At 35.0% G+C, this 15,722-nt stretch overlaps 1 protein-coding gene across 3 annotated transcripts in view; it reads right to left on the bottom strand.

Annotated features, from left to right (window-relative positions):
• The window catches only part of slc12a5a (solute carrier family 12 member 5a), a 128,888-nt gene that overhangs the window by 69,887 nt on the left and 43,279 nt on the right, over window positions 1-15,722 (bottom strand). The window contains exon 1 of one of the 3 annotated variants that reach the window (XM_052559928.1): window positions 14,790-15,107. The exons of 1 other annotated variant lie outside the window; for it this stretch is intronic. In XM_052559928.1, coding sequence (XP_052415888.1) covers window positions 14,790-14,844 — 55 coding nt within the window. In that variant the 5' untranslated portion in view covers window positions 14,845-15,107. Of the gene's footprint in view, window positions 1-14,628; window positions 14,702-14,789; window positions 15,108-15,722 lie in introns of those variants that run through there. One more of the 3 variants, XM_052559929.1, reaches the window with a different exon arrangement.

Below are 15,722 nucleotides of genomic sequence, written 5' to 3'. Positions count from 1 at the left end.
TTATACCATTTATTATTACCATGGTACTTCCTTAGTTTTACTACCAAGGTAATACCACATGGTAACACTTTAGAATAAGGTTTCATTAGTTAATGTTAGTTAACTACTTTTCTTAACATGAACTAAGCAAGAACAATCCTTCTACAGCATTTATAAGTCTTAGTTCATGTTAATTTCAACATTTACTAATGCATTATTTAAATCAAAAGTTGTGCTTGTTAACATTAGTTAATGCACTGTGAATTACCATGAACTAACAATGAATAACTGTATTTTCATTAACTAACATTAACGAAGATTAATAAATACAGTAATAAATGTATTATTCATTGTTTGTTCATGTTAATTAATACATTAACTAACATTAACTAATGGAACCTTATTCTAAAGTGTTACCCACCACATTATTTTTGGAAGCACTTTGGCATACATACTAAAAACCAAACAAGGTATAGCACCACAGTACATATTTTACCATGCCCAAAACATGGTATTTCCATGGTACGTCTAAAAACGCCACTGAATTACAAATGTAACATATTTATAACAAACAAACAAAAAAACAGCACAATATAATTTTTTGTTAGTAAACTATTAATAATGTTTCCTCTTTGTCTACAGCAGTAGAAAACACACATCCGTGTACGATCGGCTCCGGGAACAGTGGTATTTGTTAGGGAGCGCGTGGTGAAAATGATGTGGGATTTGGAGGTGTTATGTAGGATCAGAGCGACGGGCAGGTGGGGATCAGATGTGCTCGCAGAACTAAAGGGATTAGTGACCAACACAGAACAGATCTGTTTGATGTTGACACTCTCGCCCAAAACGGCCACAGACACAGAGACCTGCTCGATCCAATATACATGAGGAAAACGTGAATGTGAGCGACGCAGGCTTTTGCAAACTCATCGATATGATGCTACAATGTTTCAAGTAGTTGCCAGGGTGTTCTGGTTCTTAAGTCTCTGATTTGGGTGTCTCCTTCAATGCACGTCTGTGGGATTATTCACCTGTTTTAATGTCCAGAAGGTAAACATTTTACTTTACTTTAATACTTAGTTTTAGAGGTCTGAACACACGAAATGATCATATTTACAGGCTGAATGCACATGAATGCACCACAAATTCGTAATTACAGTGGAAAACCCTGAACCTTCCATGCATAGGTGAGAAAAGATGTCAGATACAATGAATGCTGCTTTATCTTAATGATACATGTGTTGAAATTAATGAAACAAGTATATTTTGTTATCTTTTTAAATAAAAATAAAAAAACACTTAGTTTGCATGTATAAAATAATGTAGTATTGTACGACTATGATAGAATATATTTAACTTAAAGCACCTTCATAAATTAAATTTAAAAAGAAAAAAACTAAGTGATGAACATTTTATTCATTTTGTAAAAATCTTGTTTTTTTTGTAAGAAAGACACCTTGCCATCTCGTGCAACAATTACTAAACCTTCAGTGTTCACGAAAGACCCATTAATTTTTTTTTTATATCACATCAGATGCTTCATTTTAAAGTAAGCACCAGAATCCAGCATTTAGTCTCAAACGTGTGAAATCTTCCAGCAGGCCTGGACTGTGAGATCAGAGCATCAATCTTTGCTCTGGTCAGTGTAACAAGAGAAGATATCTGGATGTTGTAGCCTGAGGATAAACCACCAGAACTGATCCCTCATCTGGAAGGCTGTGAGAGGATTCCCGGCGGTTTGGGATGCATCCAAACGGCTGAAGCTCAGTGTGTCAGTATGACGTGATGCAGTGCAGTTGCTCTTCAGAACGGGGTTTGTGGAGTAAACATCAGCTGTCCTTACTGCAGGGCTATTAGAAGTGTATTTATGTAGTTCTGCTCATTTATGTCACATGATCTGAATGCGCATATGAATAAATAACTTTCACTTTAATACAGTCTATAATGCCTCAGTAACATATCAGTAGTTAATGCACATTCAAAAACAGAAAGGTAAAGAAACTCTTAATCATATATATTCACTTCTGAATGTCCCTAACTGAACTGTTAGGTATTATATAATGTTAATTTGACCTGGCATTTTGTGTCTATGTTTCAATTAATGTTTTCAAACTATATTATTTCCATGATCAATACCTCAAGCACAAGTCGGAAATAGCATTTTTTCTATTACAATGACTTCCAATACCACTGTCTTTATACATTTGGCAGATGCTTTTGTCCAAAGTGATTGATATGCATATCATGATTTGTGTATCCTGGGAATCAAACCTGACACTTCACCATTGCTAGTGCCATGATTTACCAGCTGAGATACAATAACAACAGTGTTTGCATTGCACAATTACAAAATAACTGGTTCTTGGACCTCAAGTGGTCTAGTTTGGACTCCTACTGTTGACCATTACTCATAAACATCTTTATTAAAGGACAAAAGTCCCATTTAACAAAAACAGTAGTTTGACTTCATTTAATATCTACTGTTTTTTTTTTTTTTTTTTTTGTGCAAAATTAATACTTTTATTGGATGCAGTAAACTGATGAAAATTTAAATTAAAGATATTTAAAATCTATTTAAAATAAATGCTGTTCTATTAATCAAAGAATCCTGAATTTTTTTTAGCATTGTTTACAAAAAAAATTCAGCAGCACAATTGTTTTCAACATTGATAAAAATCTGATTATCAATGCATATCATAAAATGCATATCATAAAAATGATATGCATATCATTTTATGCATATCATAAAAATGATATGCATAATAAATCATCATATTAATATGATTTCTGAAGGATCAGAAATCAGCAAGCATTCTAATGATGCTGAAAATGCAGCTTTGATCAATACATTATGTTTTAATATATACTGACATACAAACCTTAAATTATTATTGATAATTATTATTATTATTTTACAATATTCCTGTTTCAACATAATAAAATAAAATAAGATCCTACTGGAAATTAACTTCAAATCAGGAATAGGACTCTTAGTGGATTCTTGTTTGATTCCTTTAGAATTGCATCTACATTATAATAGAATTTCATTAGCATTCCTTTGGGATTTTTGGCCCAAGGCTTCCTGTATATCAGAGCTTCTTAACTGTGAATTCACAAGCAGACAGATACCTGTATGTTCGTCCTAGTGTAAGCGGAGAGCACTTTTACCCTCTTAAATGTGAAACAGGGAAGCATGACAGAGGATTGGATCTCGCTTTAGAGGACAGACAGCAAGTGACGGCTTCTCCTCTCTGAATGTAAATTACAGCTTCACCTGTCACTCGAAATCAACCGAGGACAGAAAGAATATTCCTGCTCCTTCCCTCCAGCCTCACTCAGCATGATGGCTTCAAATATTTTAAACATATGCTGAAAAAAAAAGAGACTTTGAAACATGACGGGGCTCCCACAGGGCCCCAGTCACAATCACATGTTTCTTAGTGCTCCTCTAATACAGTGATGACAAATCATATATTTACATTCTTCAGTGCTCCAGAGTTAACTACAACTTGACTCACATGTGAGAGCATTCACAATCACACAGAAAATCCCTGAGTGGTTTGATTTGCTTGTTGGCTTGCTTGCAAGATATGAAAGACTTGAGACACTGTTTGTGCATAAAATATGTCAGAAAAAAAAAACAGCCTGTGAAATGGTTTCACGAACACAAAATTCTTTCAGTTTTGTTTTATTTACAAAGACAATCATACCTATATTAACTGGAGAAACAAGATATTCAAGTATTAATTTCAGTTTTTTAAGAGGTCATGCATGCATAAACCTATCTGACTGGAGATGCTTTGAGAATGACAGAAATAATGGAGTATAATAATAACTCCAACACTGAAACTCCTCCCAACACGACCCGAATTATTCACACACACCATTAGCTTTTACTGTAAGTGCTCCCACTACTCGTTTATAGCACAGCCATATCTGAGGAACACAGAGTTTTATCATCCACCAAGGACATTTTTGGTAAAAAAAGGAAATACAATACTTCTCTCAAAATAAATCTGCATTAGATATATGATAATCCATGTTTTTTTTTCCAGTGTACAGAAGTGCACAGGAGTTTTTTTTATTTATTTATCTAATTTTACATTTGAAATAATACCATGCCATCAGAACTGAACTGAAAATCAATCGAACCGAATTAAATAAATAATTTTTTTAACACAAAAGTTGAAGATAAATACGTATTTATATAACATGGTGTGTACTGTATATTCTAGTCTTATGTACTTTAATAAAATAATAAATAAATAAGTAAATAAAAATAAATACTAATCAAATTACATGTAAAATAAGATAAATAAAGAGAAATTAGATATAATTAAACACACTCGCAAAAATAATGAAATACACAAAAATGATTTTGTTCAAAATTTCCTCTGAATTATATCACATTATGTTATTTTTCAAAGGCTTGCATCACCAGTGCTCACATGACTCTATATATAAACATCAATGTTAAGCCCTGCTCCCTTATTAGGCTCCATGTGAAGTATGTGTGTGGCGTAATGGAGAGTTGGGCATCAGTCGGAGGCAGGCCGATTTTGATCCCTCTCTCATGCCGGCCAATTACCCAGCATTCCTTTAATTCTCCTCCAGTAGCTCCATATTTCCCTCCCATCCGTCTGTCATCCAGCTGTCCCCATACAGCACCAATTACAAACTGCTCTTATGGATTTAGACGGGACTATTTTTGACTCCTGCTGTGGGAGGACACACACTTCAGACTGAAGACATCTCTGCTGACACTTTCCCATCCATCAGCGAACACATCTCTCAGCGGCTGATGATTAGCCGGTTATGTTCAGATGGATTCAAGGGTTTGATAGACTAACGAACTAAAAAAAAACCTGATTAGACATTTTTATTGATGGCATTGTATGAATTATAATAGCATGTTTGTACTCAAATATAGCATGCTAGCATGTATATGTAACATGCATGGTAGCAAAAGCTAACTAATGTATGCAAAGAAACAAAAATCATAAAAGTTCAATACATCTACTGTGAATTTAAATGTAATACAACATAAAAAAATATATAAAATGAATAAACGAGTAAATAGCAGTCAGGAACTGCATAGCACTGCATTGTTTTTGTTAACTAAAACTAAAAATATTAAAATTGTTTAATTGTTTAATTAAAATTTATTTAAAATTACTAAACCTAAAATAAATGTAAAGTAAAGATTATATATAAAGTATAATATAATATATAATCTAACTAATGCAAAAGCATATAAATAGCAAATAAAATTGCAGCTTAATCTAAATAACTGTAAATAATGTATAAATAAATAACACACTAGAAACCAAATAGATCAGCGTTGTTATTGTAAACTGCAATAACTTTTTTAAAATAGTTTTCAGTAATTGAAATGAAGCTTAAAAAAATCTAAATATTACATCCAACACTTAAAAAACTGGATATTCATTTAAATAAAATGAAATAAATGTACATTAAAGCTAAAGACTTATTAAAAAACTGAAACTCATACAGAGGCACATAAAAAGAATGTAAAACATGGTAAAAATGTATCTAAATAAGTGAATATATGAATGAACAATATTATTATTAACTGAAATTAACATTTATTTCAGCAACTGTAATAAAGCTGAAAAAAAAAAATCTTCCAAATTTGACAATTCACAGAAATAAATGTGATAAAATTGAAAAGTTGAAATGCTAAAATTAAGCTAAACAGGAATATCTCTCTCTATATATAAACAACTGCTTTTCATCCAGTGATGTGTAACCATGGAAATTAATATTAGCTCCATCTGAGGAGGCTCAAATCATTTTTGGAAGTTCATGTGCACCCACAAATGATGGAGGTGGATCGGTTCACTATAGTGCATCACTATATAATCAAGCAAAAGTCAAATTGCATGAATCCTACAGAACAAAGAGGGAGCAAATTTATATATATATGGCAACTATTAGTGTAGAGATCAACTGATAATGCATTAGATGAGTGATTTTTTTTTTTAATGTCCAATACATTTTTAGCCATTGACTATTGACCTCAATTTTTTCATTTTTGGTTAATATAAATGCATGAATAGTATAAACATAACACTGGCATATAGAAGCACCCTGGACTTGCACAAGCCAGTTAATGTTCTTCAGAAATTGCTAGTTTATTGCTGTTGTCAAGATCCACCCCAAAGGCACATGGAGGTTCAAGTTATTTTCAGGTTTTATTAAACTGGCCCAATTCTGCCCTGCATCCCAACAGCTCACTTCCCTGACCACAACATACCCTTCAAAACCCTTCAGATGTCCTAATGCTACTTGCAAGCAAATGAGAAACTTGTTTTGTGCTCAAAATCCCAATATGATTTAACGACAACCGTCTAATCCAACTTAACTCACGTCAACCTGGCATTTCTGGACTGGCTTGATAGATTTGTATCAGAGGGAGAAATAGGCCGAGAGAGGAGTGTGGGTGTTTGCAGTCATAAAGTATCGTTACAAAACCCTTCAGTAATTAGACTTGGTCTCCGTGAGACATTCAGAGCTTTAAATGACATCTGCGTGTTACACAACTGTACCAAACACTTTTTGTTCTGCTGGTCTAATGATGAGAGTGAATCATATCATATAACCTTGAAATGGAAAAGGTCCAGCTCATTCAGCTGGAGTCTCTTGATTAGTCGCTCTGTGTAGAGCAGGGAGAAATAAAGCTGGATGGAGCTGGAAATATGAGCACTTCATAGCCACCAGAACAGTTGCTTTTACATGTTTTAGCTGGTTCAGGTTGGCCTTTAGTTCTGGTCATTTCCTGGTCAGAACGTTTGAGCAGCTAAAACTGGTTAATGTCAAAAGTCCAGGTCATATTTCTCCTTAAAATAATGATAACACTATTGTTTTCTAAATGGAATATGTGTATATATTGTATATATATAGTGAATAGTGTGTGTGTGTGTGTGTGTGACCATGGACCACTAAACTTACATTAACAGTTACAGTTTCAAAATTGAGAATTATACATAATCTGAAAGCCGAATAAATAAGCTTTCAATTGATGTATGGTTTATTATGATAGGACAATATTTGGCTGAGATTTAACTATTTGAAAATCTGGAATCTGAGGGTGCAAAAAAATCTAAAAATCATCTTTTAGTTCTTAACAATGCATATTACTAAACAGAAATTAAGTTTTGATATATTTATGGTAGGAAATATACAAAATGGAACATGATCATTAATTAATATCCTAATGATTTTTGGCATAAAAGAAAAAATCTATAATTTTGACCATTACAATGTACTTTTGGCTATTAATACAAATAAACCCAAGCAACATTTTTTTTTCAATATTAACCCCTGTCCAGGTCACATTTTCAACCCAAAATTGTGATAATAATATTATTATAAAAAAGTTGTTTTTTCTATACTACTGACATCACTAATAAAAAAATCATTAAAATACAAGGTACAAATGTTAATAATATTTCATAAATAAATAAAGTAAACTTCATTGTCCTTAAAATCAACTTAATTTTCGTCAAGCTGAGAAAACAGCAACAATAACAAAACAAAAACAAACAAACAAAACACATATGACCAGGCAGTTTCATGGTTACCCGCTCATTTGTCAATGCAATAATAATAATAATAATAATACATTAAAATAATAATGACACAAACACTATTAATGATTATAAATAAATAATTTATATACATGTTGTTCTGTCTTTAATCTTGTAGACCAGTTGAACCAAATAGGTCCTAAAAATCGATTACATTTTCTTCAAGTGAGTAAGCAAATATTTTTTTAAATAATAACATACAGTATGACATTTCTTTGTGTATTAGCACCTGGTTAACAATGGACCGGTCACAAACCAGCTACTGTACCATAATCCAAAATCACAGCTGAAGACCTTACCAACAGCGCTGAGAAATCTTGACATTCCATTACTCAAGAGTTGACTGATTTTACTACGGTAATCACTGTAGGCATCAAGTGTCATAAGAGCACTTCCTGTGCAGCATGTGAAGGGAAGCACTACATCACAGTCATGCCATTTATTATTAACCCCTTGGGCCACTTGTTTATTCAAAGTCCTTGTTGACCACCTCATTATTTCACTCTCTAGCCATCTTATTTATGCTCTGAAATGAGTCTCTTGCACTCTTGAGCATATGCACACACTCGCCAAGCCTTGATGGTGAGCAATGCAGTGGTAACTATCGTGGAAACACTGAGAACAACTGCAAAACATCTCTCCTACATGCTCGCACCTACAGAAACCAGGGAATATTTCACCCCAAAACCAGAGGAAAGAACCAAGAAATTATCTTTTGCATAAATCAAACAACCCCTATTATAGGGTCATAATGATTTTTGGTTTGTGTCATTATTTTTAATGACAATTAAGCCAAAAACTCTAATTTTCTTAACACATTCAGACATTTATTGTAACTATATTCTTTCTCACTGACTCACATTACTGTAATACTGTATTTTTTTGTTGCTGTATTAAATGAAAAAATGCTGCTCATTTGCTTTTTTTAAAACAAAAAACTTGCAACAAATACAATTATGACAAACATTTAACAGTTTAAATAATGTATCATAAATGTCCCATTGTCTAATTAATTACAGTAATGACATTTTTGTCACATAATATAAGAATGTAGTACAGATGTGCTCCATTTTTCTTTAGGATTTGGGGTGAGAATGAAATAAAATATTACATATTACTGTAGGCAGTCTGTCCATAAGCTTCTTAACACAATGACAAATCTCTACACTTTCCAATTAAAAATAAATCTTATGGGTCGTGCATCATATGGATAATGTACTGTATTATTGTCTTATTACAGTAATGACATTTTTGCCACATAACATTAATGAGAATTTAGTGCAGAAAATAAAATAAAATAAATAACTCACATTATAGCGATCAGTCTGCTCATAAGCTTCATAAAACAACGACAAATATATACACTTTCCACTGTTTTTCTACTGGATTGTTTTAAATGTTTTAAGGTTGACATAATTGCCTCTGAATTAGTAATCATTACCATCACCTTTACTGTAGGGTTCGTTTTTTCCTTTTAAAGCTATTAGTTATTGGACATGTGTAGTATGTGTGCTGTCCTATTGCTAAAGCTAATCACATTATTAAGAAACACATTTATACTCTCGCTACAGCAGCCCCAAAACATATTTTGACACTATAAAAATGTCAGAATGTCACTGGAATATATAGAAAATGTCAAACAAATGCTGCAGTGATTGTTTCTCTCACATTTCTTGTTAATCAGCTGGTGGTTTAGTGTCAGTTGACAGCAGATGAGCCACATATTAACTATTAACCACAAACAAACACAACAATTCATTCTAATACTAGACCAATTGTTTTAGCATTTGAAACTGGAAGGGAGTTGCATCAAACGCAGTGACATTCGTACAGTTTACGCGGTTCATTGCTCCTTAAACACCGGGGCTCCTGTGACGCATTAGGAGAATCTCTGGTGAAACACCCAGCCGCTCACAGCCTTAACTAAACATTATTAAAGACCTTCAGCAGACATAAAACACTGCAGTGAGAGAATGAGAGCGAGACAAAAGAGAAAAGGGACAGTCATTAACCCCTCGATGAAGAGGATCAGAGCGATTGAGGACAAAACAGATAAACAGAGACATGCAGACCCAGAGGGAACTAAAGAAAGACATCAAATCAGTCTTTCTGAACTCTGACATTATGATTCTATCACATACACAATATATTTTCAGACCATTTCTGCCATAAATGTGAGGGTTTGATGAGGAAGATCTGAATGGAGGATGCCAATGGATCTTCTTAAAGGGTTAGTTCACCGAAAAAATGCAAATTATGTCATTAATGACTCACCCTCATGTCATTCCAAACCCGTGAGACACAGTTTAAGATATTTTAGATTTAGTCCAAGAGCTCTCAGTCCCTCCATTGAAGCTGTGTGTACGGTCTACTGTCCATGTCCAGAAAGGTAAGAAAAACATCATCAAAGTTGTGACATCAGAGGGTCAGGTAGAATATTTTGAAGAATTGAAAATACATTTTGGTCCATAAATAGCAAAAACGACGACTTTATTCAGCATTGTCTTCTCTTCCGTGTCTGTTGTGAGAGAGTTCAAAACAAAGCAGTTTGTCATATCTGGTTCACGAACGAATCATTCAGTTCACCAAATCGAGATGAATCGTTTTAAACGGTTCGCGTCTCCAATACGCATTAATCCACAAATGACTTAAGCTGTTAACTTTTTTTAATGTGTCTGACACTCCCTCTGAGTTCAAAAAAACCAATATCCCGGAGTAATTCATTTACTCAAACAGTACACTGACTAAACTGCTGTGAAGAGAGAACTGAAGATGAACACCGAGCCGAGCCAGATAATGAACAACAGATTGACTTGTTCCCGAGTCAAGAACTGTTTCTGTCAGACGCGTCCGATTCGGAAACCAAGGAGCAGATGATACTGCGCATGTGTGATTCAGCGTGAAGCAGACCGACACACAGATCGTCTGAACTGAACTGATTCTGTGCTAGTGTTATGAGCGCAGGTAAACCGAAGGCTTGAATCAAGGGCAATCATCGCCAATGACGCCATTACGTCGAGCGCAAAAGAACCGGTGAACCGTTTTCTTCAACCGGTTTATTGAATCGAACTGTCTGAAAGAACTACTGGTGATCCGAACACCGATGCAACCGGTTCTTGACTTGTGAACGAGTCATTATCTGGCTCGGCTCGGTGTTCATCTTCAGTTCTCTCTTCACAGCAGTTCAGTCAGTGTAATGCGTATTAGAGATGCAAACCGTTTCAAACGATTCATTTCGATTTGGTGAACTGGTTCAAGAAGATCCGGTTACATCGAGTGACTCGTTTGCGAACCTGATATCACTAAAGTGCTTTGTTTTGACTCTCTCTCACAACAGACACGGAAGAGAAGACAATGCTGAATAAAGTTGTAGTTTTTGTTATTTTTGGACCAAAATGTATTTTCGATGCTTCAACAAATTCTAACTGACCCTCTGATGTCACATGGACTACTTTGATGATGTTTTTCTTACCTTTCTGGACATGGACAGTATACCGTACACACAGCTTCAATGGAGGGACTGAGAGCTCTCGGACTAAATCTAAAATATCTTAAACTGTGTTCTGAAAATGAACGGAGGTCTCACGGGTTTGGAACGACATTAGCGTGAGTTATTAATGACATAATTTTCATTTTTGGGTGAACTAACCCTTTAATGATTTGATCCAGTAATTTTGAAATCAAACCAAAAACCTCTAAAAATAAAGGATCATGTGATAATGAAAAGAGGAGTATTGATGGTGAAAAGTTTTGGCTTTCCATCACAGGAATATATTAGGTTTTAAAACATAAATTTATAGAAAAGTTATCTTACATTTTAAAAGTATTTCACGCTTTTTCTTGACATTTAATCAAATAAATGGAGTCTTGATATGCATCAAGAGAAATCTTTCAAAAACACCAAATGGGATCCAAAGAAGCATCCGTTTGTTGCATTAAAACACTGTCTGGATTTGGAAAAAAACTACAGGCCTTCATAAGGCACACTACTGCATCACTGCATGACAAATGCATCAATCATCAGAGTTCACACTGTAAAACAGTGACTGATCATCCTCGTGTCACTGTACAATCCGCACAGCCGCAGCACTGACAAATAGCACAATAAGACCTTCTCAGAGATGTATCCTGTGTCTATCGCTGACATCTTCAAATTTATCACCCTGTTGATAAGCATCAAATGCTGCTTCACAAGTGAAGGTCAAGTGATGAAAAGAGAAAAGTAATTACTAAAACTACATTTTGTTGCATTTGCAGTTGCATTGAGTTCTAACACAAATATGTGATTGCTAGGGTTAATTATTTTTAAAGATCCAAATACATTTTTAACCAAAACAAGTCCACATGCACTAATACAACTTAATTGAGTGAAATTCAAAATTTAGGAGCTGTATATGCAAAAGGAGGGGAGCAACAAACCTCTTATTATGTCCCCTGAGCAAAGAGCCACTTTTGTCACAGTGACAGCGATGAAGATTTATGCAATGATGACCTGATAGATGAGATTACAGTGCACTAAGAGTCACACATCAGTGAACACTAGCTCAGTGACAGGTCGGGACTCTCTGCTGGAGTCCTTCAAGTCACCGAAAGACACAAATGAAACTAAATGCACCAAAAAAAAATATGAAATAAGAAATTAGTTTATTATGCTAAAAGTCCAAAACATAATTCCAGGTGTATTAAAATGCATAGTCATATATATATATATATATATATATATATATATATATATATATATTAGGGCTGTCAAAAATAGCGCGTTAACGACGTTAATTAGTTGTTTGTTGTTAATTACGTCAAATTTAACGCATTTCACGCATGCGCAGTGTGACAAATTATTCAGGACAGGAAAGTCTCGTCGATCTCTGAATTCTCAAGATAGTAAAAAACAGCTGCGAGCGCCGCGACGAAAACACAGAAGAAGCTTAAGGATTTACCCCAGTTACTCTCAAGTACATTCATACCAAGCTCGATAAACAGAGACGACTTTGGTAGTTGATACGCTGGAGCTTCTTCCTGTTATAGCGTCCTGTGTTTCACACTGCGCATGCGCAGAATGCATACATGCAATGCAGCGAAAATTACAGCTGTTTGAAAAAGCATTTGCATTTTTACTTGGTTTTACTGGCACTTGAAGCCTTCAGAACGTTAAAATATCGATCCTAAAGTATTGTGGCAGAGCAAATGAACACCTCCCAAAAACAAGTGTGTCCAGAGTGCTGCTTTTGTGATGGTGGCGCATGTTTGTGTTTCTGAGTACATTCTTTGAGTTTCTCTATGCATAATTTCATAGATATGTGGCTATATTTAACCACTGGTTCACCTAAAACTCTTACACTATCTGTAGTTAAACGGCATGGTTTGATATAGTGCTCAGGTAAATTTGATCCAAGTAAATGTTAAACTTTTGAAATTCTGAAAAAAATACCACATATTGATGAATCAATACATTAAAATTATGTATCTGTGTCCTGTTATTTATCTTTTGGCATGCATTTCAGAAAAAAAAAATGGTTAGGATTCAAGTGTAATTGCAAATAGTGATTAATCCTGATTAATCCACTGAAATTTCTGATTAATTTGATTAAAAATTTTAATCATTTGACAGCCCTAATATATATATATATATATATTCTTATTCCTATATTCTTTCTAATTTTGATCTTGCTATCAGCATGTACACCCTTCTAAATAAATTATTTGTCCATCAAGCATGGAACAAAGTCTCTTGCAAATAATTAACAGAGCAGTATCTTATGAATATGCCTGAGCGGATGACGCAGATGCATCTGGAGGACGGATGCCTTTCATCTTAGTGTAGTGGGACAGCGAGATGCTCGCCTAAATCTCCTGATAATCTGCCTCAGCTTGTAATGAAAGGGATAAATCAGGACCCTGGACAGCGCCAGGCAGGACTGACTGATTGTGTTGCTGCTTAGCTGGATTCAGCACCACGGACAGCTGCACATCCACATGCCTGGATTTGACTCCGGGTTTGGGTTTACAGAGCATTATACAGACCTAACAGGTATAAATCTGTGGCAGCAAGAGGAGAAATACTATACGTAGACTCGCTATAATCCAATGCTGTAGAGGACGACAACACACAGAAAACCATGTAGGGAAATGTCATTAAACACTGTCCCCTAATTTGATTTGTGCCACATAACTGTGAGTGGGATGTATGTGCTGCGTGAAAAACTGCTTCCTGATATGATCAAAGAGTCTTAACATACACCAGTAGCTGCTGTTAAACACACTGATCAGATCATGTTTGAAGATGTAAAATTAATTGAATGGCATTTCATTGTCCAAAATATGGGAGCAGCAAACGTTGACTAAGCAGGCGAAGAACCTTAATTTTATGGTTACAGTAATGTAGATTCATGCAATGTTGACCTGATAGATGAGATTATATAGTCACGGCAATCTGCTACCAGAATTCTTCAGAGTGAAACCATGGAACAATTTAAATGTCATAAAAAGATGAAAATAAATAACATTAAATAAAACAAAATACTGTAATTTGAAATAAATTGAAATCAAATAAATAGCTTTAAATAAAACTGAAAAAATTAGGAAAATAATACAATTAAAATACATAAAAGGAACAGAAATATTATGAAAATTATAAAATAAAAAATTTATTTAAAGTAATTAAATTACATCAAATAAAATACAAAATAATCATTACAGTAATAGGTCACAGCATATTCCAATTTGCCTCAAGGATGAAAAAATAATTTAATAAACAAATAATAAAAAGGTTGTGAATAATAATAATAATAATATAATGGTAAAAATATACAATAAAAACCATGTAATTTTTTTCACAGACCTTAAACAGCACTAAAAGAGCCACAGCATTATGATGGCATCTACGTCTCTACCAGAGGACTATGACTGTGTATGACGGTAGTGAGAGGTTCCCCTTTCCATTTCATTGTGTACCAAGCTTCAAAACACACACAGGCACACGGTGTTGCTCGCTACATGGACACACACAACTACAACCTCTTATTACTATTCCACTCACAGCAGCCATGCAGTAAGACAGGAGAGGACCTGTGGTGGGCAGCAACAGCAGAACCCATGGCTCAAACCCTCCCTCCATCAGTATGGACCATCCGTGTCAGCGTGAGTGGGTGTGTGCAAGCGCTCGAGCGCGGATGAGAAGCCAGAGATTCCTCCACTCACCCTGGTTGTTGGCGGCCCCCTCTGCCTCCTCGCATTCGGTCAGGTTGTTGACCATCCTGCCTCTCCGAATGCCCTCGCTCCCCCAAAACTGTCCTCCACTCAGGGGACAGAAGCTGAAGAATGGCCAAACGAGGAGATGTGTGAGAAAAAGATGGAGCGATCTGCGCGCCTGTCTTCCCCTGCCGAGAGCCCAGAGGAAGTTACCGGCCGACGGAGCGAGAGATGTGCGTTTTTTCTCCTCCGATTCTCTTCTTCTCACGCTCTCCTCTCCTCTCCTGGCTGTAGCGTGACTCTCTCTCTCTCTCTCTCTCTCTCTCTCTCTCTCTCTCTATCTCGTAGGAGGAGGGTATGACAGCTCAGAGCGGCTGGAGTTTACAGGATGACGGAACACTCACTCTCTCCCTCTCTCTCTCTCTCTCTCTCTCTCTCTCTCTCTCTCTCTCTCTCTCTGTCTCTCTCTCTCTTTCTCCCTCTCGCTTGCTCATGCACATGGGTATCCATGCACACATGCTCTCTTGAAAAAATATTCACCAAAAATACTGTAAAAATAAATAATATAAAAAAATAAAATAATTAAAAGGGTTAAAATAGAAAAAAATAAATGTAAACAAATATTTCAAGGGTGTCTGGTTTTATTAAATATCTAGGTATCCTGAAAACCAAAGTCATCTGAAAAGCTAAATTTCAATAGATATTAAAGGAATATTCTGGGCTGATCATAACACCAAAAATGGCTACAATCTAAAATAAGGCTCCTGCAATAGAAGTGAACACTCAACAGCCAAATGTTAACATGAAAAAATTAGTTACATTGAATTTTTCATCATGGCAACACAACAAACACTTAAACAACTGTAAAATTATCATTTAAATAGCTTTACACCTTTTAAATATGGTTTGAGTTCTTCCTTTATTGGTGGACGTTTTTTTATT

The sequence above is a fragment of the Carassius gibelio genome, chromosome B6, assembly GCF_023724105.1.
Source record: "Carassius gibelio isolate Cgi1373 ecotype wild population from Czech Republic chromosome B6, carGib1.2-hapl.c, whole genome shotgun sequence".
Classification (NCBI taxonomy): domain Eukaryota; kingdom Metazoa; phylum Chordata; class Actinopteri; order Cypriniformes; family Cyprinidae; genus Carassius; species Carassius gibelio.
Note: the sequence above shows the minus strand (reverse complement) of the source record. Positions and strands in the feature narration are given on the sequence as shown.